The 26,263-nt window shown below is 44.9% G+C and overlaps 1 protein-coding gene across 1 annotated transcript; it reads right to left on the minus strand.

The window, feature by feature from the left end:
* Positions 1–1,440: 1,440 nt before the first annotated feature.
* PPP1R10 (protein phosphatase 1 regulatory subunit 10) lies at positions 1,441–25,553 on the minus strand. The gene is made up of 20 exons (XM_056866699.1): positions 25,502–25,553; positions 24,676–25,058; positions 13,520–13,637; positions 12,882–12,968; positions 10,522–10,657; positions 10,283–10,334; positions 9,813–9,890; positions 9,202–9,372; positions 8,923–9,028; positions 8,009–8,118; positions 7,387–7,487; positions 7,118–7,265; positions 6,699–6,860; positions 5,531–5,777; positions 5,181–5,256; positions 4,518–4,715; positions 3,923–4,037; positions 3,166–3,273; positions 2,469–3,014; positions 1,441–1,772 (listed from the first exon to the last, which is right to left on the minus strand). The coding sequence occupies exons 3-20, from the start codon at positions 13,624–13,626 to the stop codon at positions 1,663–1,665; spliced, it is 2,658 nt and encodes an 885-aa protein (XP_056722677.1). The 5' UTR covers positions 13,627–13,637; positions 24,676–25,058; positions 25,502–25,553; the 3' UTR covers positions 1,441–1,662.
* Positions 25,554–26,263: the final 710 nt, after the last annotated feature.

The following is a 26,263-nucleotide window of genomic DNA, read 5'->3' on the forward strand; positions in this document are numbered from 1 at the left end:
TAGATGGCTAAGCCTCTACGTAAGTATGATGGTAGGAACAGCTGAAGGAGCAAAAAAAAGGGGGGGGGCACAGAAAGGGGAAACATTACAAGAGACAGGTGGTTGGGTCAAGGAACTGAGTTGCTCCGGCTCCCAAGACTTGCAAATGGTTAGCAGATACTATACACACAGTTGTCCTGGGCAAGAAAATTATGCAAGGGATCCAAATTCCCAGTATTACACATGACTAGATTTTGTACAAAGATTCCACCTACGTATGAACTTACAGAATAAAAAAGAAACGGCTCTAGCCAGGTTCCAGACGGGGAACTGTGTTAGCCTGCAGCAGGACAAAACTGGAGTCCAGGGGCACCTTAAAGACTAATAACATTTATTCCGGCATGAATATTAGTGAGCCAGAGCTCACAGAAGTTTATTTTGAAGTACATTTTGTCAGTTTTGAAGGTGCCACTGGACTCCTGTTTTGTTCAGTTTGAGACAGGGTTTCCTGGTGCTGAAGCTCTAAATAAATATGCTGGGTTGGGGAAATCTTAGAACCTCCCTAAGTCTCCTTTAAGTGAAATTCAGAAGCCCTCCTTCCCCTTTAGTGAAGACAACACAACAAAGAATAACCTAGGCTATCATGGTTAAATTAGAGAATGTCTTTTTTTCCACCATGTTTATTACTAATATACAAAATATACAAAAACAGAGAGGGAAACATCTCTTCCCCTCAGGAAAGGGATTGCTGCACCCACTTGAGGGGGGGGGGAGAGGGAAGAGACAAAAGATGTAGTGATGAGTCCACATCTTGTGAGCCAGTTTTTTCCCCCAAAAAACCTACAGCCGACAATAATGTAATCAGGAAAACAAAAGTTACCCCTCCCCACAAATTATAAGAGTTGAGTTTTCACAGAAAACAGTTGGTAGATTTTCCCCAATGACAGCCTTAGCACCAAGAGAAATTATTATCTCTGCAGTCAGTGGCAGCCCTGCAGGGGGCACACCTTACAAAGGGAAGGTGGGGCACCATGGGCAAAGAGGACATTGTGCAAGGGGGAAGCCGCTGGAATCCCCCCCCCCAACCCCGTGTGGTCTTCAGGCACAGTAGAGGTCCCAACAGAGCACAGCCAAGTGATCTACGGGCAGCTGCTTCACTTCCATCCCTGCCTCACACACCTGGGTTCCTAACAAGGGCCAAGTTTCCCTGCTGTTCATCCAGACCGGAGCAAAAGTTCTCAGTGCAGGTCTGGTGCCCAGGAACCTGCAGGCAGAACCCAATGCAGAACTGTGTGGTGGAGTGTCCCCCCCCCCCTCTTCCTTCGCTGGTTTTCACAGGGATATTTACACAGGCAGTCTTAAAAAAAAAATCCACAAGTCTCTTGTGCTTTCAAGTCATTGGTTGCCTCCTTGCGCCACAAATAAAGAGGGAGAAGGATTCCTCCCAGTGGTTCCTCTTCTTAAGGGGGTTGTGGCATTTCACCAGTAGCAGCAGATGTGGCAGGAGGGAATCAGCCACCTCCCCGTGCCCCAAGCATTCAAAGGGCCTCACAGAAGCCATAAAACAGTGGATGCAGCAAGAGTCCAGAGCTGGGGTTCGAGCCCCCATGTAGTCCATGGCATGGGAATGTGCGCTGACACCACAGTTAAAAGAGAGAGGCGGCGAGGAATGGGTCCTTGTGACTAGGGCAAGGGGGGCCCGTTCACTCCGGGGTGGTAGAAGGCACAGTTGTTCTCGTATCGACAGCTGCCTTTCATCGTGAAATGACGACATACTGGGCGCTTTGACCTGTCTGGGGAGGCACAAAAGAAACAGGACTGTCAGCCGCAGCAGAAGGAAGATTTAGGAAACCCATACACCGTCTCCCTCAGCATGCATGGTCCTACTCCTTCCCCCTAGCAAGACTTCATCAAGGACACAGAATACAACACATCACCCTGCTAAGAACCTAAGAAAGGCCACGCTGGATCAGGCCAAGGCCCATCAAGTCCAGCAGTCTGCTCACACAGTGGCCAACCAGGTGCCTCTAGGAAGCCCACAAACAAGACGACTGTGTTCCAGAGCACCTAATACAATAGGCAATGCTCCTCTGATGCTGGAGAGAACAGGTATGCATCATGAATAGCAGCCATTTTTACTAGTAGCCATGAATAGCCTCCTCCGTGCTAAAACAGTAATGAAGACTACCGCGCCTACTTCAATAGCCTCCTCCGTGCTAAAACAGTAATGAAGACAACTGCGCCTACTTCAACAGCTTTACAAGGGAAGTACAACTGCCAGCATGCTTCGGCAGGGAGAGGAAGGAATCTTTCACTCAACCCAGCCCAGAACCCAAACCATTTGAAAAGCCTGCCTTTTAGTAGCCCAAGAAAGCAAAAGCACCCAGCAGCACATGCAGTCCCCTACCCCCATAAAACTGCATTTTGATCCAACCCCTTTCTAAAGCCCATCCCATCAGGCCGGAGCAATCCACACTTCTAGTATTTACCTCCTCCATGGCCTCCTCCGTGCCCCCAGCCGTGGTCCCCTGGATGTCCCCTGCCGTGGTCCCCTGGATGTCCCCTGCCGTGGTCCCCTGGATGTCCCCTGCCGTGGTCCCCAGGGTGGCCTCCTGGATGTCCCCTGCCGTGGTCCCCTGGATATCCCCTGCCGTGGTCCCCAGGGTGGCCCCCTCCACCATGACCTCCGTGGCCACCACCGCTGTGTCCCCCTCCGTGGCCGCCTCCATGTCCTCCTCCGTGGCCGCCGCCCATGTTGCTGTTCGGAGGTCCACTCCTGCCGTTGGGGGGCCCGCTATTGCGTCCACCTCCTCGCCCCCGGTAAGGGGGCTCTCGGCCTCCACGCCCACGGTGGAAAGAGCCGGGGCCAGGGCTGCCACCCCTCATGCCTCCATGGGGCCCACCACGCATTCCACTATCAGGAGGGTCCCAGTATCCATCATTACACTGAGGAGGAGGTGGGCCCATCATTCGAGGCCCACTAGGCACACCAGGGCCTGGGGGCATGTTAGGGCCTCCTGGGCCTCCATGTGGTCCTAAGGAAAACACAACAGGAACATTATGAGCACGATTCAGGATAAAGGTCCCCTTCTCACAGCCCACCACAGATAACACCTCCAAATCACAGAACAGTGTATCATGCTGGTATTTGCCAGGCTAGGAGCAACCCAATCTCTCCACACTTACCAGGCATGGGCCCTGGCCCTCCAGGAGCAAAGTGCTGCATATTCTTTGGCCCTTGGGGGAATCCATTAGGAACTGGGCCAGGTCCTGGTCCGAGGAGTCCATGTGGAACTGTAAAACAAACAGAGCACCCGAGTGAAGCCTACCCTTCCCCTCTGACAGTCTTGCAACATTTTATTTTATATGATGTTATTTTTGCTTTTTAAACTGAAAACTTTTAAAAACTATTATCATAAACTGCCTTGAATGGCAAGGAAAGGTGGGATATAAATGTCTTAATAAACAATAAATAAACAAACTATTCAAGACTCAGTTTTCAAATGGGGAAGAAGAAGAAGACTTGGTTTTTATATGCCGACTTTCTCTACCACTTAAGGAAGAATCAAACCGGCTTACAATACCTTCCCTTCCCCACAACAGACACCCTGTGAGGTAGGTGGGGCTGAGGGAGTATGACTAGCCCAAGGTCACCCAGCTGGCTTCATGCGTAGGAGTGGGGAAACAAATCCAGTTCATCAGATTAGTTTCCACCGCTCATGTGGAGGAGTGGGGAATCAAACCCGGTTCTCCAGATCAGAGTACACCGCTCTTAACCACTACACCACGCTGAGAAAAGCAGTGCTACCCTTTTGGGGAAAAGCTACGTTGTACATTGGAGAACGGCTGATGAAAATATGCAGTTCTCAGGTCTTACTGCCGGCTGGTTTCGGCATAAGATTGGGGGGGGGGGCAATTCAAAAAGGGACCACCACCAACTTACCTCCTGAAGGACCCGGTCCAGGCTGGCCCTGTAGGTTGCCCAGCAGGTGCTTGATCTTGTCTGAATAGTCTGGCTGCTTCATCAATTCTTCTGTCTTATGATTGTTTGAGCCTCCCTGTGTTAAATGAAAGAAAAACCATAGGATTAGAGAGAAAGATTACACGGTAGCCCTAATCTGTCCCCGTTTGCTATGCTCATCCTGCATTCGTCCCTACTTGTAAATGCTAGCTAGGGAAAGACTTTTCAAACAACCTTAATCAATAAACCTTGACCTAGGCCAGATCGCACAGAAAACGGGCTTCCAGAAAGAACCCCATTTGTCTGCTTCTCTTCCTGGTGTAGTGTGGGAACTGAGACCGGAGCAGGACAAAACAAAAAGATTTCTGAGCCCATCAGTGACACCTATTTGAAGGTGTTGGGCTAAGAGGAGCACAACGGGTTAAACTTAGGAGTGGCGTCTCTGCTATGCTGAAGGAAAATGACAGAGGCGGCTCACGCACACTGGCAAGGAGGCCCAGGAGGTCTCTCTTTCCCAGCTCAACTGCCATTAATTACTCTGCTGTTAAAGACTCTGCGCCCTGGCAGCTCTAGTTACCATGATAGAGGTGAGGATCTCTTGTACGTTGAGAGAGGAGTTGGGGTTGGGGCCCTGCGGGTTCTTGCCTGCCCCCATGCTGCCCATGAGGTTGGCCAGGACCGGGGGCAGCTTGGAGCCCCCAGCTCCGTCCGGAGACTGCGAGGCGGTGGCCGGGTCGAGTCTCTCCTCGTAGGCAGCCTCATCCATGCAGCATTCCTGAGAGGGGTGACAGAGGAGACACAAGGAGTCAGGAGGAGCTGGCTGCTGGGGAGCTGGCTGCTCAAACCCAGGGGCGGCGAAGACTGGTAAGAAGGAGTGGGGGGGGGGAGAAGGGGGGCTGGTTGCTCTACTCCAAAGGGGGATCCAGCTGCACTTGTGCCTAGAATAGGCCTCTTTCACCAGCTTGTTTCCCCTACGCAGAGGGGAACCAGAGACAGAGAGAAAGGGGGGAAATGGCACAGACCGCAGGAACTGCTGATACCACTGTTCTAACAGATACCTTCCCTGAGCTGGGAGCCTATGAGGCTTTGCCTATCAGCTGTCCTGCTCTAAACAAAAATCCTAGCCCTGCTCCGCAATACTAAGAGGGATCCCTGGCTATCTCTCCCACTCCTGATGCAGCCCACCAGAGGTTTCTGCTGAGAGCCAGGGACAGAATGTAAGAGGACTGGGTTGGCTTACCTCATCCAGAGGAATGAGCTTTGGTGGCACCGGCTCATAGGATTCTGGGTCAGGCTCGTGAGGGCTGTCGGGAACACTGGAACGAAAGAGAAAAGAGCAGCTTGGATTTAGCACGAGGAAATAGAATGACAGAAAACCGCTTGTCTGCCCAAGGTTAGGATTATTAAGCCTGTAACCCGGGGGGGGGGGCAGGAGAGAAGAGCTCAGAAAACTTAAAATTCCAGGTGGGCAGGTAACATAGTGCCCCCCGATTTGACTTTTGTCTGCCTCATAAAAGAGCTGGGAAGACAAGCAAGACCGGAACCGTGCAAAATCATGCACTCGCCAAGCCTGCAGGTCATTCCACTCACCTCTCTTTTGAGAGAAAGATCTCCTGCAGAATGCCTTTCTCGCGTTCGGCCTGAGTGAATTTCTCCTGGCTGCCGCTTCCTGGCTGCACCAGCGGGGCAAGCAAGTCAATGGGCTTCGGGTAGACCCAGGGGACCTTCTCCTCCATGGCATCATGGCTGAGCCGACGGGCGGTCTCGAAGGCGTGGCGGTCCATCAGCATCTCTCGCTTGGCTGCCTCGCCAAAGTCCTTGATCTTGTTCACATTGACTGTGGGGGGCAAAAGAGAGGGAAGGGTCAACTGAATACATGGCCTGGCAGATCCCTGGACCACACGGGGTGAGGGGCACTCATACGCCTACAGGGCAACAACACTTTAAGGACTAGCTGGATTGTTATGGTACAGGTTTTGGAAAAGCCTACTCTAGAAGAAAAATAGTTTTTATATGCCAACTTTCTCTACCGCTTAAGGAAGAATCAAACAGGCTTACAATCACCTTCCCCTCCCCACAAGACACCCTGTGAGGTAGGTGGGGCTGAGAGAGTTCGGAGAGAGCTGTGACAAGCCCAAGGTCACCCAGCTGGCTTCATGTGCAGGAGTGGAGGAACCAACCCGGTTCACCAGATTAGCCTCCGCCACTCATGTGGAGGAGTGGGGGAATGAAACCCAGTCCTCCAGATCAGAGTCCACCACTCCAAACCACTGCTCTTAACCACTACACCACGATGGCTCTACCAATTGCATGACATGAACAATGGAAGGGTGTAAATAAACCTATGGAAGGACGTCAATAATAAAGGTTGAACCAAGTCCTGGCAAGAATGAATAGATGTACATGTGCGAGTAACAGGCGGGGCTGTACATTATGCAGAGATTCTGAGTTAGTGCAGAAAACCCACAGAATGCGGCTCTGGGTTCCGAGTTGACTTCCCCAAGAATTTCAGCTGTTATAACATATATACGGCAAGTTCTGAGCCTTTATGGCTGTGAACATATGAACAAGTATGTATCCAACGCCAGCTAGGATCTTGCAAGCTAAAGTGTGGCTCAACAAGACTTTCAGTGGGGTGGGATGTGGGGGGGGGGGCAGGGCTCTGTACCGATCCAAGACCCATCCTTCACTAGAAAACCAAATATACACATTTCAGAGAATGTGCATCATTTATGCAGATTTAAGAGAAGCCACTCACCACGCTCTGTCTCGTCCAATTCGAAGTAGAAATACTCCCGCAGTTTACTCTCTTCAGGCCAGCTCACGGTCTTCTTCTTCTTGCCCTTCTTTGTTAGCTGTGCTGAATCAACGGGGCTCTCCGCGGCCTTAGGATCTAGCAACCCGCCCTGCTCAGAAGAGCCTGCAAAAGCATAACACGCAAGAGTCAGCGACAAGATTTTAGAGAAACCCAATGCCTCAAATACCAGGGATGGACAGACAAGAAAAGGCCCACCAGCCTGCCGTGTACTCTGGACCGGCTGGCACATGTAGCCAGGATTCTTCTCCAAGAAACTCTTCACAGGACGGCAAAGGCTTGCTGAATGCGTGCCTGACAGCATGGGTAGATACTAGGGTGCACGCCACTCTCCCTGTTACTACAGCTGTGCCCTTGCTTACTTGTCTCCATGGGCTCAGGAACCTCCACAGCTGGTACTGGGGTGCCAGGTCTATCCGTATCCATGGGCTCTGATGCGGGGTTCAGTTCTGGCGAAGACGGCTTGGCAGAGCTGGTCTCTGGGGCTGGCTTCCCTTCAAAAGGACTCGGCTGAGGATTGAAAGACACACCAAACCAATAATTTAGGCATCAACGCCGCCAGCAGGCCTTTTGCACCCACTCTGAAAAGCCAGGAATGGTTTGCAGCACACTTTTCAAACTGCCCTCTCACCTTAGCGGCTGTCGGAGACAAGACTTTCTTTTTCTTCTTGATCTTGATCCCTGGGACAGGGGCGGAGTTGAGGGCATCCAAAAAGCCCAAGCCTTCCATCGCTAGAGGGAAACGGAGAAGAGAGTTTAAGAAGCCGTTCTCTGATCTCAATTTCTTCAGCTCCAGTTTAATGCCCACCAGGTCCCCCTCAGGAAGAACATAAGGCCATGCTAGATCAGACTAAGGCCCATCAAGTCCAGCAGTCTGTTCACACAGAGGCCAACCAGGTGTCTCCAGGAAGCCCACAAGCAGGACGTCTGCAGCAGCACTGTCCTGCCTGTGTTCCAAAGCACCTAATATAATGGGCATGCTCCTCTGATCCTGGAGAGAATACGTATGCATCAGGACTAGTATCCATTTTGACTAGTAACTATGGATAGCCCTATCCTCCATGATCATGTCCACTCCCCTCTTAAAGCCTTCCAAGTTGGCAGCCATCACCATACCCTGGGGCAGGGAGTTCCACAGTTTAACTATGCATTAACGGAAGTGCAGGGACTCTACCACCACTAGCAGCTTTTGCGCATGTTGCTCCTCTGGAGAGCAGATGCTTGAAGACCACATAAACAGAGAGAAAACTCACGTTGTGCGGGGATGATCTTGACTTTAATTTCCTTCGTAGTATTCGGAGTGGTGTTGAGAGGCTTGTATTTCTTCTCAGCCGGCGGGTTGTCCCCAGTCGGCAGAGACGTGCTGCGGGAGGGGGGAAAATGGTATATGCCATCAAAAAGAGGTAAAGACACCAGCAGATTGTGGGGAACCGCCATCCCTTCCCAGTCTGAAAGACTTCCTGTAGTTCCTGGCCACTCCCTGATCAACATCCAAATGAACTCAGAAGGGGGAAGTCATTACTTTAATACAAACCCACTGTGCCCGCAGCAGCACAGATAGCTCTGTCCCCATTTTAGTTCCTTTGCCTATGTATGATTTCACAGTATTATCTGGGAACTATAACCTAGCGGTCTCAGGTCCCTGTCATCAACACAGGGAACCTCACCTGGCATCAAAAGGATGGACAGATTAATAGCTTTCTCGGTTCTGTGACTGGTAGTGCACGGCTGTTCTTAGTTGGTGGATCAATTTGGCTGAATTGTTCCTACAACAAAGGAGACTCTGGCATGCTAATTACTTATGCCACTGCCAAGCAAATTCTATATTAATTGTTAATGACTTGTATTATGTTTTAACTGTGTTTTCCTTCAGAAGCTGGCTTCAGCAGGCTCTCTGGCAAGGTGGCATAAAAATCGAAGCAAATAAGTAACTAACTACATCCCATGTCCCACCCTTAACCATAGATACAGGTCAAGGGGTTCCTTGCTCTCACCCAAAGAGCTGCGGTTAGAACCCAATGAAGCACTAGCATAAAAAATACCATTATGTGTTACAGAGTGAGACAGGAGTCGTGAAGAATGTATCACGTTCCCAGGTTCAAATCCAGCCATCAGTGACAAATGAAGGTCAAAGAGGTCTAAATTCTTTTGTTACTTGGGGACCTACCTCTGTCTTTTCAGTGGTATAGGCTTAAGGTTGTATTTCTCCGAGGTTACTGCCATGCTGACATTTTTCTTTGTAGGAATGAGCGATGGAGTCTCCATTTCCAAACCTGCAAATTAAAAGCAATGGCGGCCATCAGGTCCCTCAAGAAGCCCAGAACATGCGGATCACCCACCCATCTGAGAAAAGCAGCTTCTGGAAGTAATGAAACATAATGAAAGTTTTGCTGCTGTGGTCTGTGTTATTCCTTTAGGCTGGAGTGCACACACTCAGCCCACTTACCAGTCGAACGGAACTTGGCGTGGCTGGGTGCTGTCGTGCGCAGAGACTTCGGCTTCTCTTTCTTTTTCTCAGGGGTCTCCTCGGGCTTGGCTTCCGATTTGGCCTCCTGAGGCTTCTCCTGAACAGCTGCTTTGCTTTTACTCTCCTCTTTCCTCTTTTTCTTGTCTCGCTCTGCAAGAAGAGACAAGGTCAGAGGCCCTGCGTGTGTAAGGGGTAATCTCCCCTGGTCCATTCAGGAGGGGCAAGAAAGTTCAGTTCAACACCTAATCAGTTTCACTTTCACCGAGCTAAGAGAGGCCTCCTCCACACACTTTGAGGTTCCTGGAAACCAACTAATCTATCGCTGTAAAGGGATTAATTTAAAAATAAATCCCTCTGGCCTGATTTACAGGGAACCCTGACCAGATAGACAGGCAGCATGAAAATGTTTTAAATAAATAAAAATCTAAGGCCACCACCAAGTAGGTATAATCCAACTGCATGGTCCCAAATCTCTGGGTTATAATATATTGTCAATAGTGTATTGAAAAAAGTTGTTTGTTTCACTCCAGGCTTGGCTGCCGCAAACCTTTAAATAACGATTATCTACAGGAGAACACAAAGCAACTCACCTGTAGGTTGCGAGCTACTCTGAGAGCGGATGACACCCATCCAGTCGCTCACCAGTATGGAAGCCAGCCTGCGAAGCTCTAGGAAAAGATAAAAGACACCCAGGTGCACAATGAGCGGAACAGTCTCCAGTATGATGGCTGAACCCTCAGACCCAAGAACACATGGCAGAACTTCAGATGCCCAAAAAGAGATTTTTAATATACAAGTACTAGGGGAGGGGCCGTGGCTCAGCGGTAGAGCATCTGCTTGGCATGCAGAAGGCCTCAGGGTTGAATCCCTGGTATCTCCAGTTAGCGGGACTGGGCAAGTAAGTGATGTGAAAGACCTTTCTCTGCCTGAGACCCTGGAGAGCCGCTGCTGATCTGAGCAGACAATATTGACTTTGATAGACCAAGGGTCTGATACAGTGTAAGGCAGCTTCATGTGTTCACGTATTAACTATTTTAAATAAATAAATGTAAAATCTTACCTTCATCTTCACTGGATTTACTGAGCTGTTTCACCAGCTTGGCAGTATTATTCTGAAACAATGCAAAGGTAAAGAACAATTAATTGCATGAAACGAAGCCACAAGACATGTACCCTCAATACTACATAAGGGAAAAGAGACACGCCTTGAACCCTACTGACCCGTCCAGCACATTTCTCCCACCTAACCCTGCATCATAAAAAGACCACCTGGAGACAATGGATGCGGGTGCGACTAACCTGTTTTAGATGATCTACCGTCAGGGGCAGGTGCTGCAGTGTGAGCAGGATCTGCTGAAGCAGCGGCACATTGTTAGAAGCTTTTGAGCTGGTCAGCCAGGTGTTGAGGAGTTTGTAGCCACCAGCCTGGATGAATCTGTGAAGAAAGGACACATATCGTGGAGGCGAGGTCACCAACAACTACGCTTACCCTTCCACCCATTCTCAATTTTCATCCCACCCTTCATCCAAGGAGCTCACACTGGCAAACATGGTTCTCTTCCCCCCGTGATGTCAGTTAAGTCAGAAAGTGACTGGCCCAAGATCACTTGATGAAGTTTGTAGCTGATCGGGAATTTGAGCCCAGGTTTCCCTTCATCCAATACTTTTTAACTTCCACACCACACCGCACCCCTCCCATCTGAATAGGTTTCAACGTGAGTCCGGAATAATCTTGGGCAGCAAACAAAGAACTGAAAATCTGGGTCTGATTCTACCCCATCAGGTTAAAACTGAACCCACATAAAACAGTCATTAGACTAAAACAAATTAAAAACAGTCTGAGGCACAATAACCAATACACAAACACTGGAAGGGTGATCATGAAAGAAAAGGGAAGGAAGGAGGATAGGAAGAAACACTCAAACCAAATAAAGGTAACCAAGGAATGATAAAGCAACTAGTGAACAGCAACTGTTTACACTGCGACAAAAATCAAACTCTTATCACTATTCTATCCTCCTAATTACTTCTGACCCCACCTAGTTAAGAGCTAAGTGCTCTGAATTATTTTTCAAAGCAATTTCACAGCTACCTATCCAGGAGGCAATGGCCTACCATAAAGGAGTCAACAGCCTTGAAAACAAACTCCCAAATGTGCAACTCCGTATGCTGTCTCCATTGATATGGGGCAATACCCCCGCAGAGGCGGGCACAGAGGTGGAGCTCAACTTTCCCATAGTCTTTTTTACCCAATTACTTTCCAAGGAGAAAACAATCGGTCCCTTTGTCAGGTCCTGCTTATCATCCACATTCCCATAAACAAATGCTTTGGGCACCAATCTGGCATCCCGGCCTCATTCCTCAGCTTTGCTATGACTGTGCCGTGAGCCGCTCAGCCAAAGGAATGTAATCGTCAACTTCTTATCAACCAAGTTCCCAGACAGAGCTCTCTCAGCAGCTTCCAGAGCATCCTCGAACCACCAAAATTATATACAGAATCAGGCCTCCCTTCTACAGACCAGTATCCATTTTGTTTGGCTGAATCTGGGAGGGGATTCACGAATTTGGCAGGACCATATTAGTGGCAACACACAAAACTGCATCTATCATGGATGTAAGTGTGCTCATTGGACAAGGGGCGAATCTGGCATTCTATAACTCTCCACTCTCATTTTTAAAAAAATTAAGTCCAGCCCAACTGGTAGAACTCTGTTCAACGAGACCTGTGCTGTGGAACCAAGCTCAGTTCAACAGGGCTTGCAAGACAGAGATGTTCCACCAAGCTTATGGTTGAAGGCAGCGACGGTATCATCTAATCGCCGGCCTCCTCTCCCCTTTTATTCCCCCCCACACTTTTAACCTGCATCTTCCCATGTTTCCCTCCCTCCCTTTATGTGTGCCCCTCATTTAGTGTTAGCTTTATTATCCATCTCCTCTTCCCTGAGGTGCGACATCTAGCTGGATGGCGGTCGCCGTTGTGACATCTCTCCTCACAGGGAACAAATATGGCACCACTGATTGATTACAGAAAATTTATCATTCAGCGTAATTTTAGAATGTTTTAAATTGTTGTAATATCTGTTTGAACCATGAAATGTATTTAATGTCGTGATGTTAGCAGCCCTGAGCCCGGCTTGCCGGGAGAGGGTGGGTTATAAGTAGAAAAATTATTATTATTATGAGGAATACTTGAAAATGGGTGGGAAACATCTTGATGGTTTAAAAAACAATTAAGTTTGGATTCAAGGTTTTCAGTGGTTAGGAGTGAAGACCGGTGCTTGCTACCTCTCACCTAGCTGCTGTTTCCTGCTTTCCATCTACATTGGTATTTATTGTGTTCTTTCATTCTTTTATTATTTAAAAAACCCAAGGCTAAAAACATTTTTGATGCTTAATTTGCAGACACAAAATCATCCCCCCAGCCCCACACAGCATAACTACATAACCTCAGCCAAGTGACTAGCTGACAACTGAAAAGCACATGGTGGTAGCGCAAATTACAGCTGCAAAAGTCTGTCATGGCATTCTCCTGACTTTGCTCGAGCTTTCCTTCCCCTCTTGCTGAAACTGGAAATTAAAGTCAGAAGTCCTTCCCAGAAGCCCTTTTTGACCAAATAATAAACCAACCCCATTCTCTTGCAATATTGACCAGCTCTTACTTTGCGAGGATGTCTTGTGTCCGGGTCTGTAACAAGATGTTCAGGTAGATACAACGACTGACCATCTTCTGAGCGTCTTTCATTAAGCTAAAATGGAGGGAGGAAACAATAATATATCTTTGGTTTTTACTAGGGCTAGGATAGCCAGGAAAATAGAACAGTTTACTGGATAGATGTCTAACAGTTATAGGGAATGGGGGAGGAATCCCTTCTGCTAGGAGAGACAAAAATTCCATTTCTCTGAGAGTCTGGCTTTTGTTAATTCTCAGTAACTAGCATTCACGGTTCCTATGCAAACATCCAGACTGCTAATCTGCATTGAGGACCCAGCTTACATGACACGCCCCTTTTATTATTCCCTACCTAGACAGTTGTTGACCAGATGGGTACCTACCCCACATGCATTGCAGGATAGGGGAAATGTGGCATGCTGGGGGAGGCAAATTTGGGGTATCCCACTACTAAAAAAAGAACTCCTTTCTTTATTGGTTACTTCCACCAATTGCTCCTGCTCATTTGTCCAGAGTAGTCCACAAATTACACCAGCGCAGTGCAATGAGAACTGTTCCTGGTAACAATTAAGTGAAGCCCAACATGTACCAAACAGTTCAAGTGAACCTCTTAGGCTAAACACCTACTTGAAAATTTTAGTGATGCCTTCATGAGTTTTGACTTCTCCATCTTTGCCAAGGAAACAATCCAGTCCTTTCAGGAGTTCCTTTGGGTCTATTGGCCTGGAGCCCATGGTGGGAAATACTCTGTTAAAATACAGGGGAAGGGAGGTTACTGGACTCCACCCCAAAATCAAAATATAAAATAAACATATGGCCCAAGAACTCCTCCAGTGAACACCTCAATGCCCTACCAAGTGCAAAGTATGATCATATTTCCACTTCTCAGAAAATCCACACAAGGCAAAGTACTTTAAAATTTCCAGAATTGTAACCCAAAAGGTAATTTGTTCTTACTTATCCAAAGACGGTCTGAAACAGTATTTCTGGAATGAACAAGGAACTTACTTAACTATACACCAGTATGCTTTAAAACAAATTAAACAGGCGCTTTCAATGCAGTGAAGACTCTTCAGGAGAGCAAAGAAATCATAGCCTTTCGCATTACTAAAGCTGTTACCACCTTCCCTATGGTCTGTGAAATAACGCTGATGTTGAAAAGCAACTTTAAATATCTTTGGACTAATTTACAACATTCAGCTGTTTATCTGGCTGTAAGTGAAATGGAATGAGTTGGCTTGTTTGTTGGTTCAAATCTTATTGGAGACCCAGAATTAAAAAGTGCTTCTCACCAGTAATCTAAATGAAGTAAGCCTTTTTTTTAAAAAAAGCTTTGGTTAATCACAAAAAAAGTGTGTTCTGGTTACTTGCAGAAACTGCAGTGCCAACCTCAGCAGAATTACAGCCTTGAGTCCATTTAAGATAGTGGTCTTATAAGGGTGTAACTCTGCTTAAGATGGTGCTGCCTGTTTTCCTTTTATAAATTTTATTATGAGAAGCCTATGGTCACACCCCTAAAATTAGCTATTAAGTTGGCAAGCTGGAGACAGGCTCCAATGAAAGTATCGTTAAGCAGTGTGTGAAGAAAAACCAGCAACACATTTTATTGATGGCCGAACATTTGAAATGTCCACAATGCTCACTTTAGAGAAATGCAGCTCACAACAGTGCTCCATACAATGAGCAAGGAATTGGCTAGAGAACAAAGACTATTCTTTTGTTCTTCAATGCAGTCATTGTATTCGATCTTTAATAAATGCATTTGGACTTAACAGCTCACATTGTCAGCAAGACAAAGCAAGCAACAGCTAAGGCCCACTACTTCAATATTCCTCTGCTAGTGCTAGCAGAGCCAGCTGTTTCCTTTGCACTATTATACTAGAATCCTCACACACTAGTTGGATCATTAAACTCAATCCACTGGCCCTCCCAGGTACACACCAGTATTCATAAATGGATCAGCAGTGTTTGTCTTGAAACATACTCCATAGCAGTTAATTAAGCATAGGCCACATGGTGCCAAGGGCTTTGAAACTATGCACGTTCCCAGTTAGATGCCTGCCCCAGAAAGATGCAGAAAAAACAGCATTTTTTTCCTGTGCAGTGTTGTGAAGCGTACACATGGGTAAAAGACCCACTGGTTACATGCAGTTTGAATACCAACTTTTGGTTGGGTCTCTGAGCATATATGCAAGACAGCCCAGTGTTGAGGAATTTTAGCTTATGTGAGCACTAATCACCTTCCTAGGGTCAAATGTATTTGCTGGAAATGAGGATCAGTTGCTCATTTTTGAGTTGTTGAAGTTGGCTGCTTTCAGGTCCAGAATAAGGGAGACCCAATTATAGTAGAGAAATGGAACTTTTAAGAGACCTTGCTCTGAGGAACAATACTGTTCCAGAACAAGTGTGTATGGAATGTAGAGACGACAGCTGGTTAATAAACCAGTCCTTGGATATCTAAGCAGCTGTTTTCGTTTTGATTTACATAATTGTAGAGCACGCACATGAAACTTACAGGCTTGAAAGCAAGGCAGAGTAAATAGTCTCTTCTTCATACCCTGCTTTACAATCCCCGAAGAAAGCCTATGTGTATGCATTGCCCAGTCCTAGGCTACCAAGGAACAGAAGTTTGCCACGTTCCTAGCCACGCTGACAAGTGGTAGCTGTTGTGATACTGAAGAAACTTGCAGCTACCCTGTCAATTACCATTCTATTCAACTAAACCTAGATGCCCAGCAGTGATGGTTGCCACTATTGGTGTGAAAGAGATTGCTTAAGAAGGCAATTCCCCCATGCACTCGAAGTCATTGCAACCTTCCTTCATGCAGCTAAGAACTACCTGTGTTGCTTAGTGGACCATGGAAGGAACACCCCTTTATATTATCTTCAATTAAAAAACCTGAAGGATGGCTGACCCTTTGTAATGCCTAGCAAGGATACCAGGTGACTGTAATATGTTACCGCTGCAGTACCATTTCTCCCAGTTTGTCATGTGTGCTGGATCAGATCTAGTCCATCAACATTCTCAATTGCATCCCGGTAATGTCATCAAATTAGGAGGGGGGATTTCACCCTGAATGGGCCTTCAGCTCCCTCCCTGTACAGATTGATCTCCACACAGGACCCCTCCCCCAATTTCCTTTTATAGCGGAAAAGCAGCACACCCCAAATCCAGGGTGGTTTTACATTCAGTCTTGAGTTCAGTTAGAACAAAAAGCAGGTGTCTCCTCCATTAACTGCAGGGTTCCATATACCTGTGTATTCATATTAAAAGAAATGAAATCCAAGGATTGTGGACAGCTGGGAAGGAATGAAAGCAGTTGTTACCAGCTTACAGTTGCTTGGAGAAGTCTTTTTTTATATGGCATCAGTAGTGAAGTATTTGCACTGAAGATCCACATATGTTAGTTCACCCTGTGATGGAGGCCAGATGACCAAGTGGGCTTTGGAGACTGAACTCCCCTTTCACCCCACAATATGGCCTGCCACATGCAAGGCTATGCACTGGCGAGGAAGACTTGGACTGGTGATGCTTGAACTCAGCCTGCTTTGGTGGTAGAGGACTTCAGTCTCCAGAGCGGTCAATCTGGTACTTTCCAATACTATATTCCCAGGAGAGATTGAAAAAAACAAATGTTACTAGAGCACAATTTAAACCATCTTAATTTGTTCTGCTATATGTAATGTGTGCAAGCAGTCTTTTGGTATTGAGGATACCTGCACATTTGGTGGGTGGGATATGGGATGTTTGGTTACAACCCTGAATGATGAAAAGGTTGACCTGATAATAGATTCACTTCCATTTGAAATTGGTCCCATGACTGATCAATACTCAACTTAAGACCACCACACACTACTAAGCTTGAGTTAAGTTTTGAACCTGGAGAAAGCCACTAACATTTTTCGGCCTTCGTAGCTACTGGTCTGTGGCTGAATTTCTCACATAAAATGTATGTTATAGTTTTACACCCACATGAACAACTTAGGTAGGTTGGAAAAGTCTTGTTTTAGATCCTGGTGTGGCTGCTGAGAACTTGAAACTCCACACAAATCCTCTGTAAGCTAACAGGTCATCTTGAGTTTTATCAGGTGTAAGATAAAAAATAAAGCTTCAACTGAACACAGTCCTGTCACACCTTAAAAACCAACACGTTTTATGGTACAAACTTTCATGAACTTGGGCTCTATTCAAACACATGCCAGAATGTATAGCTTTTAAGATGTCACAGGATTTGGAATTGATACATCAATACTGTTTACTGTCTGAAAGTTATTTATATAAAGAACATTACTAGTCTGACCGCCCCCCCCCCGAACAGACATTTGTAAACGGCCATGAAACATATTTCCCCTATTTACAATTACACTTAGTTTTGTACGATTCTCCTTTAACAATGCATCATTTAATTGTGAGTTCTTTTCCATTTCCTTCACATTTACAAAACTGCAGGGTTTGCATTGTAAGTAATATAAAATTACTCTCCACAGAGTCATCCCTGCCAAAGACCTCGATGATTTATTAGGAGCCAAGAGTGAAAACACAGGACCTCAACTTACAGCTCTTAAAAGATTTGGTACTTGTATGGTTTAAAGATAGGGCTGAAGAATTCTCATAGCTAAAAGCAACATCCTTGCCTGTCATATTGTATGTCTGTGCAGTAATTTTGGGTGCAGGCCTGTTAGTTTAGTGATCTACCAACAGGAGTTAAGTGATATTCTGTAGGCGAGTAGGTCACCAAGGCTAGGCATTTACTTCTCCCACAAGTGGGGGGGAATTACAACTGTTACCTTAAACAAGCAATACACCCAAGCCAGGAAATTTACCTTAGCAAACATTGTTCACCTGCAGCCCAATCCTGAGAAGTCCCAATAATGTCCATAGATTGTGCATTTTTAGGACTGCAGTCCTTACTCAAGGACCAGACAATGCGAGTTGGGTCCCCCACTGAAGATGGGGTCATATGCATTTGCCTCCAAATGTGGGGAAAAACATTAAAATGGAAATAAACTATTTTAAATTTGTTGTAAACCAATTTGTACTTATATACCCACAATGTTATATTCTTAAAAATTAAAGTTATGAAAATGCTATTTTAAGCCCGTAAAAAGTAGAATTCACAACACAGCTCTTAGATTACTACTGCTTTTTTCTTCCAGATTCAATTCTCCTTTCACTGTCTCTCCCTATAATTTGCACAAAAGCAATATTAGGATGTCTACCTGTGCAACCCAAATATAGCTAACCCAAACTGGTTTGTCATCCCTGCTACATTGCTAATGTTCATTAAGTCAGGCAAGCTGTTCTCTCTAAAAGAGTAGAAAGTTTCTCATTTTAAATACAGGCTTCAACACGACTAATACAATCCTACGCAGTTATTTAGGAGCAAGTCTTGCAGAACTTGCCGGGACACCCTTCCGAGTGAGCATGTGGAGAATCATAAAGGCATATAAAACCAACCAGAGAAATTACAGGTAGCAGTCTGTGACGGAATGCAACTGCCCACATCACTGTAGGAAGTTCAACTCCCTATGAAAACAAGGGTTTGGGGGTCAAAACCATGCTTCATGGGGAAACCTGCCAATTGATTATGCCAATATGATGGTGAGAATCTTTAAGCTGTCTCCGTATTGGAGCAGAGCAGGACCGTACATCATTCAGAAAGCCACAGTTAAGGCCTCAAATCTTAAAGGAATGGCAAATTTATGAAAGCATGCCGCTTTGGTAGTTTTTCTGTACTTGTCTGAGCCCTACATTAAGTCTGAATGCTATTCTCTATTGCAACCCATATACAGTTTAATATCTAGCTGCTCTTCTAACCACATGAATCTTCACAATTTTTTCCTTCTAGCAATCCAAATCTTCACCAGCCTGAGAGAATGGATTCCAACAGCTGCCACTCTCATGTAAACATCTCTACAATTTACAGAATGGCACAGAAGGGAATGAGTTCTGCATATGACCAAAATGCTCAAAAACTGTACTCTATTATACAAAAAGTTTTAAGTTTTTTCAACCAGGAGAGAAGGTTAAGCTAGACTTGGACTTATTTTAAAGAGGCAATTTCAGTGAAGTATATCAGGACCTAGTCACAGTATCACAATCTGGCATCATAGTTAAAAGAAGTGACCAGGCAAGCAAACCCAGCTTGAAACAAGACTGGCATGTCAAACACATCTTCTTCCAAAGAGAATCACTTCATTCCAACTACTTAGCACAGAAATTAACTTCTGAAATTTGAAATACTGAACCACTTCTATACTGCCCTCAGGATCAAAGCTTTCATTTTTGAAATCTCTAAACAAACTAGGCTGTATCCTGTAAAAAAGACCCACACAGGGGGAGCAGCTCTCCTTTTCTTCAGCAACCCTTCTTCAACTCTCCCTTCAGTTTGTCCCCGGGGAGGGGGGTCCCCAGCTGCCCAGAAACAGTATTTCAAGGGGCATTTTGGCCTGCTTCAGGAGGGAGAAAAGTGCTTCAGGAAGGAGAAAACTCCTGTGCACAGAATGTAGGCAGGATTGAACCCATTGTCTCCTACAGAACCACTTTTTACAGAAGACAATTGAACATTTCATTTTAAGCATACAACATGTAACTCAAAAAGCAGTGACTTTACAATGGTACCAAGAAATCTGTTGTCAATCTTGGCAATTCTATTTAAAAATAACTATCCTCTCACCCCTTAGAAGTCAGAGATTCATGTTAGCATCCTTCAATGGTAAATACAATGTCACATGGCAAGAAATGCTTCTAGTGATGCACTATATGACAACTAAATGCAACTTCACTAATTTACAGTCCAATTCTAAGGAGAGTTACCCCAGTCTAAGCCCACTGAAATGAATGGGCTTGACTGCAGCAACTCTCTTTAGGATTGCACTGTTCGCTGCTGTTCCAGTTTACCTTGACCCCATCCAAGTTGCCACGGATATTAAACATATATTGTTATAGTATACATTAATGTTATAGTATATCAAAGGGCAAACTCTCAAATAGGAGAAAATTAGAAAAACATTTAAGCAGGTTTTAACCAAAAGTGAGGGACTACTGACATTTCCTGCAATTAAAAAGTTAACCAATGATAAACACTAAAATTCAACAATTCCAATTTGCAATACAAACACTGCAGTTTTTTGTACAATGTCTAGGCATAGAAAAGGCATTTTAAATTTTCAGACAACTGTGAAGTAATTACACCAAACATTTTATCTCCACTATATAAAGCTAATGTGAATCAAACTTCAATCCCTGAGCTGAAACAATAGCACAGCAGGCCAGAACTGATGCGAGGAACCGTAAGCAGTTCCTAACAAGGTATTCCCATCAGAGTGCTTTGTGTATTAAGTGCTGCCAAATGGTGGGCGCCCACTGTCAGATGTCAGCCAATCACCTACAGCTGTGTGCTTCCATTACATTGCTGAGCTAATCATGCAAGGCATCTTGAAGACCTTTTTACACTGGAGTTTGTGCTCACTTAAGCAAACGTTAACATATAGGCAAATCGCAAAATTACTATTATCAAAGCTTTTTTGGGGGGGTGGGGGCAGATGGTCAATGTTGCAGTTAACACAAGCAAAGCAGTTCTAGGCATCTATTTAGCATAACCCTTTCCCAAGTGCGCCAATCCATCTGGAAGTAAGTTCTCTAGGATTGGATGCCATGGGGAGAGTCATTTGGTACTTACAGTTTAAGAGTACGGAAACAGGATTTTAATCCAATGAAGTTATCTTCATATCCTATAATCCTATTAATATGTTAGCAAGGTGTTTTTAATGTGTTCCCAAGGGAATTACTAGCTTGACAGCTGCCACTGCACATACCCCCCCCCATTGCACAATAGTGCAGTGGAAGCACAAGTACCCAGTTCATTAATGTAGCATGCTGAAGGCCTCCAAGCATTTCTTCTACTCTTACACGGAGAAACTGAACTGTGTCAACCAAATTATTCACTCAAGGTCAGAATTTCAGAAGATGGCAGTCCCGGTACCCAGTTACCACTTCTGTCAACTGTAAGGCAATTAAATTAGTAGCAGCCCACCTCCCAGCATATTCTCTGGCTGTACTAACATACTGATGTTTCTAACAGACCCATGAAATCCCATCTCTGTGCTAGCCTCTGAATTAGCTATACTCCTTTTCTGACAGCAATAACCCTGAAGAAGTTTACCTGAAGTACACCCTCCTTCACTCAGATGCTAATTTCTAAGCAAGCCCAGCTCTACCAAGCTGGTATGCCAGATGCAGCACAGCTGCTCTTCAGTCATCTTCCAGACCAACTTATGGCACAGTGCGGTATAAGTGAAGCTGGGAAAGTTGCTCTTAAGGGATGGCCCACAAACCTTCTTTCGGATTTGCAGATCACACTTACTTGGAAGTTAGGGCTAATCAATCCCCTATGGGCATGTTCAGAACTGCTCATTCTTTTCAAAGGGAGGACTAGCTATTTATTCACAAGGGAATAGCTCTGCCCTCCACAATTCCTCTAAGCAGAGGACCAGGCTGAAGGATGAACTAACCCATCAAATTTAGGACAAGGCTCCTAAATTCAACTGTCAGGTCCTTATACAATCAGATGAAGGAAATGGGATGTCAGAGACTTGCTGGTCTTTCACAGGAAAGATACAGCACACAACCTTCCAGCGGTGTCTTTTACATCATACACAAGAAATCATTCTAACCTGTTTCCCCCAAGACTTATGACATTTCATTGCCTCACTAAAAAGGCTGACATAATAATGTAGCTATAACATCTAACAGAGGTATTTAGTTATCAGGGTACAGAGACAAACCCTGAAACAAAGACTCTGGGAGCATAAGTCTATCAGGCTGCTTTACAGGACCGCAGCTCCATAGTGTAGGCTTCCAGAATCAACATTTTAGAACCTTGAGAAAACCGAGGTTCTAAAAGAATTGTTTTCCCTTCAAGGGAGGGAATCCTTTGAATAGTGAACTGAAGGGAATCTTTCTCCATGTGCTTCCCTATACTGCTGGGCTTCTGAAACAGCCGAGTGCTCAAGCAACTCACTTATATTAAGTTTATTATTTAGCTTCCAAGCTTGAGTCCCATAACACACCTTCAGTGTGAAGTGACTACAGCTTCAGCTAACCTACTCTGGACTAGATATCAGTCACTGAAGCTGTAAAAAATTCTCATCCAATTTTGACTAAATCTAAGATGCAATTAAGATGGCCAATTGCTATCATCCTGTACCTACTGTGGAAAGTAGTGTACTATTCTCCAGAATTACTACCCCATAATTAATGTTATCATGATTGAAAGTAAACCATACACTTGTCTAAACCGGGTGCATGATTAACAGAAACCCAAGTCGAGTTCACGCATTGAGATGCAGTAGTCTTTCGTTCAGTTTGTACGTACTCCTTTGTTAAGAGCGCTGTCCTCACAGCAGAGCATGCCTCACTTGATTCCCCACCCCCATGCTTAAGTTAACCAGTCAGGGGCCTGGCCCTAATAAAGCACTTCAAGCGGTTCTTTACTTGAGGGTAAAATGAGAAGTGCTTCAGTTAATGCAACCAAGTCCATGTTTTCTAGCCAGAATAATGTAAACGATTCACTGGGAAGGGGGCTTACACTATGAAATGCTACCACCGGAGGTGTAGATGGAGGCATTAAGTTCTGCTTTGTGAAGCATTTCCCCTCCCAGAGCAAAGAACGAAGACTTAATGGGGGGAAACATCATAAGGGCAGCATCTCTTAAATGCTATTCGATGCTCATGCAGACCTATTTAAGAAACCAGATTCCTTCCATTTTTAAATAAGACAACTAATGTCCTCAGCAGATTGGCAAACATTTAACACCCTTAAGCAGCCTGCATGCATCAGTTGGTGTTACTGCATGGCGTTGACAATGGAAGAGAACAGTAGCAAAAAAAAATTTAAGACAAAGTGGTCTGGAACAGAAATGAAGGTTGTGAAATGTAATTAATACCAGAAAGATTTTGCTTACCAGGTGGAATTGTGGCTGTTTCCCTCCCATTGATGAAGTAATACAAGTGCTGGCTTCCCTTTTTCCTAATGATCACTTCTTTCCTAGTACATTGTACAGGAACTGTGGAATGTGGCAAATTAATACAAACTTACCCCCCTGGCCCCAGACATTCATGTGCATGCGGCCAGAGCAGAGAAGCCCACCCAACCTTTTGTCATTAGTTCCAGCAAGTGTCACTGACACTTACTAAACATTTGGGGTCCGGTGGTAGCATTTCATCTTTTTAACAATTTGATTCAACTATGAAATTTGCTCTCCTGAATAATCCTAAAAGGACTAAGATGAAAAAAGGGAGGGGGAAGAGAAGAACATACAACAGCTTGCCTGCCTGATACCAATACAGGCATTTTAACCAATTTGTCTTTCTATAAAATACAGCAAACATGGAGAGATCACTGAAATCCATAGCTCGCATGTGATGTTGGAACCTAAAAAGAAACCCAGTGGATTTATGATTATACTTTGCACTTATATTAAACTGTACCTAGAGGTTTCCTGTAGATGAAGTGGAAGTTGAATTTCATTAGAACACTTTAGACAAGAGAGGAGAATGAAGGGTAAACTAGTCCTGCCCTCCCCCACCATCTCTCCTTCCCTCCATTCCGTGACTGCTTGCTCCGGGCGCCAAATGAAAGCCATTCAGGGGGTGGAGTTTGCTACAAGCGGCTTACATCAGCTCCCTGCCCAGCAAGCCTTGTGGGTTCCCTTGTACCAGAGGAAGAGGCAGCGGCGCCATTTTAAGCAGACTAGAAAAAAAGCAAGAGGCTTCTGAATCTATTGAGAAAACTACAGCAATACAATCCCCATCAAAGACACATATTTGTATCTTATTATGTCAGTTCTATAAACTAGAACCTATTTAACGTACAATTAAAAAAAAAACTATGTCTCTTCCGAGTGCCAGATTCAGAAGAATCTCTCTGCCTTATTCATCTTTGCCGCGTTAATATCCCCCCCTCCCATGCTTTCCTACTACACATGGAGGGGGGTTCGGAATAAAAATGGATACATCCTGTAAAGGAAAAATACAATGCTGCTTGTCAGGGACAAAAGATAAAATACCACCGCCATATTGCAGCAAGGAATTGGGGGGGGGGAGGAGAGAATATAAAAAGAATGAACATCTTAAAAGCACTCAGACCTCATTTGAGTCCAATAGATCTTTCAATTAATGAGGGTTTTAAAATATATTGGACTGATTTAAAACGATTTTCCCAAGCCACCTCGCAATCTTTATTTCTAGATTGCCACTTAAATTTTTTCCAGTTTTACATACCTACATACACATTATTAAAGTTGCAAGTAAAAAAAAACCACAAAAACGTTTAACATCGACATCAAATTTAAAAATAGACGAGGCTATGACAGACCATCCTGTATTTTAAGCTGACTCATTGCAGGCTACTATGCAGAGTTATTGCTCTCTTGGTCCCTTCGACTCTTACCCTGCAATCTTTATGTACAGATTGCTTATTTAGCTCAACTTCCACGTCTCCCACACAAAGAAGTAGTACTTTATGGCTCAGTTACCACCATCTGTTATGTGGGAGCTCATTAACCCTTGACAGTCCTGGAGACGATGGATTATCTAAGACCACCATCGAGCTCCTTATAAATATGCATTTTTGGTAGAAAAATGCCCAAATTGTAAGGGTTAACACTTCAAATAATCCCCACTTCCCCTCCATTTTTTTTGGTCTTTTCTTCGTGCCATTAGCTCACTTCCACATGGATGAATTTTTTTTTGGTCAGTTGGCTGAAAATGCGACACTTACTATCCAATTATTTTTCTCGTCGACAGCGCCTCAAGGTTTAGCTTTTTTGGATTAAGCTTTGTTTTTAAAGAAAAAAATTAATTTGATTTTGCTCATTTTTTAAAAAAATAGCAACTTTTTTGATGGTCAATTAAGAAGCAAAAAGCTGCTTCCTAAAAAAAGTTCAGGGTAGATTGTTGCTAAATATTAATTTTGTTTTTTTATGTTTTAGTGGCAGTTGTTCTCCTTCAGGTCACAAAGAACTTTAACAGCTTCCCAAGACAGCCGATCGGAAATGTAGCTGGCTTTTTTTGTGTGTCTTCTCAGAGGCTCAACTGTGGGGGGATTTTTTTCCCTTTGTTTCCCGAAGTAAATTCAGCAGTTTCACACGACCAAAGCCAAACCTAGAACAGGAAAAGAGAGATAAAAAAAAACCAAGATTAAGATTTTTTTTGTTAAAAGCCCCAAAATGAACGCTATCATTAAAATAAATTTCGTTTTATTAAAAATATATAACCCCATTATAAAAATCTATCCTACAGCAACTCTTAATGGGAGGAACGAAATCCGACACGAAAATAAAAGGGTAACAAAAACGGGAGTTTAAAATTTAGCTGATCGTTAGGGAGTGGCTCGGGCTTTCTTTATTGAAAACTGAGCTGAGACCTCCTGGAAGGGGCAATTTACCTTCAATAAAGCCAAACAAACAATTAGGGATTGTAAATATCAAGTACGACGTCTTTTTAATACGGGGGGAAAGGGAACAAAACCAGTAACAACGTAACCCTTTTTTTGTCCCCTCCCAAGCCGTTCCCCACGATAACGTGCCCAGAGACACCGTACTCACCTTTAAACAGACCCCAGAATGGCCGAACTGGGCGCGCGCAGAGCCTTTTATACGAGGCCACTCCCTCACCACCATCCCCCCTCCTTTCGCCGCGCGCTGCGGGTAGAGAACAAAGCATGGAGAGACTGGCCCCGCCCAAAGTTAACATCTGATCGACTAAATTCGCCCTCAAATTTAAATCCAGACTCAGCGTCTGCATTCTATTTTGAACTTAAATCAGAAACTTTTAAAAAAATAAATTTTAAAGCTTCCAAAAGCTTGTGACGCAGTTAGGCGATCTCGAATACGCATGCGCAAGAAGCTGTTCCAGCGTCAACCCCCGCGACGTGCACGCGCAGTATCCGCCCTAGTTTTCGAAGGGGCCTAGAAAGAGGTAGAAGCTGATGCTCCTAACAGAGCATGCGCATGTGGTGGAAAGAGACACCTCGAGGGGCTCGCGATGGCTATCGTTGTGCGCATGCGCAGCAAGGATCCATGGCGGTTACTCCTCGCTGCTTGTGGCGCAGTTTTTATTCTGTTAAGCTTTGTACGCATGCGCGCTCTGCACTGGTTAAAAAAAACAACCTGAATGCGCTTGCGCAAATTAAAATTATTACTTTCTTTTCTTGTTGCAAAATAATTATTTCTTTGGTAGTAATGGAAATTGAAGCATGAATAAAATCAAATGATGCGTTGAGAAATAATTTTTTGTAGTTCAAAAAGCGTGGGAGGTTACGTAAACGGTTTTTCCTGAAGGTGACTTTGACGGGGTCGGGTATGGCG

The sequence above is a fragment of the Euleptes europaea genome, chromosome 1, assembly GCF_029931775.1.
Source record: "Euleptes europaea isolate rEulEur1 chromosome 1, rEulEur1.hap1, whole genome shotgun sequence".
Taxonomy (NCBI): domain Eukaryota; kingdom Metazoa; phylum Chordata; class Lepidosauria; order Squamata; family Sphaerodactylidae; genus Euleptes; species Euleptes europaea.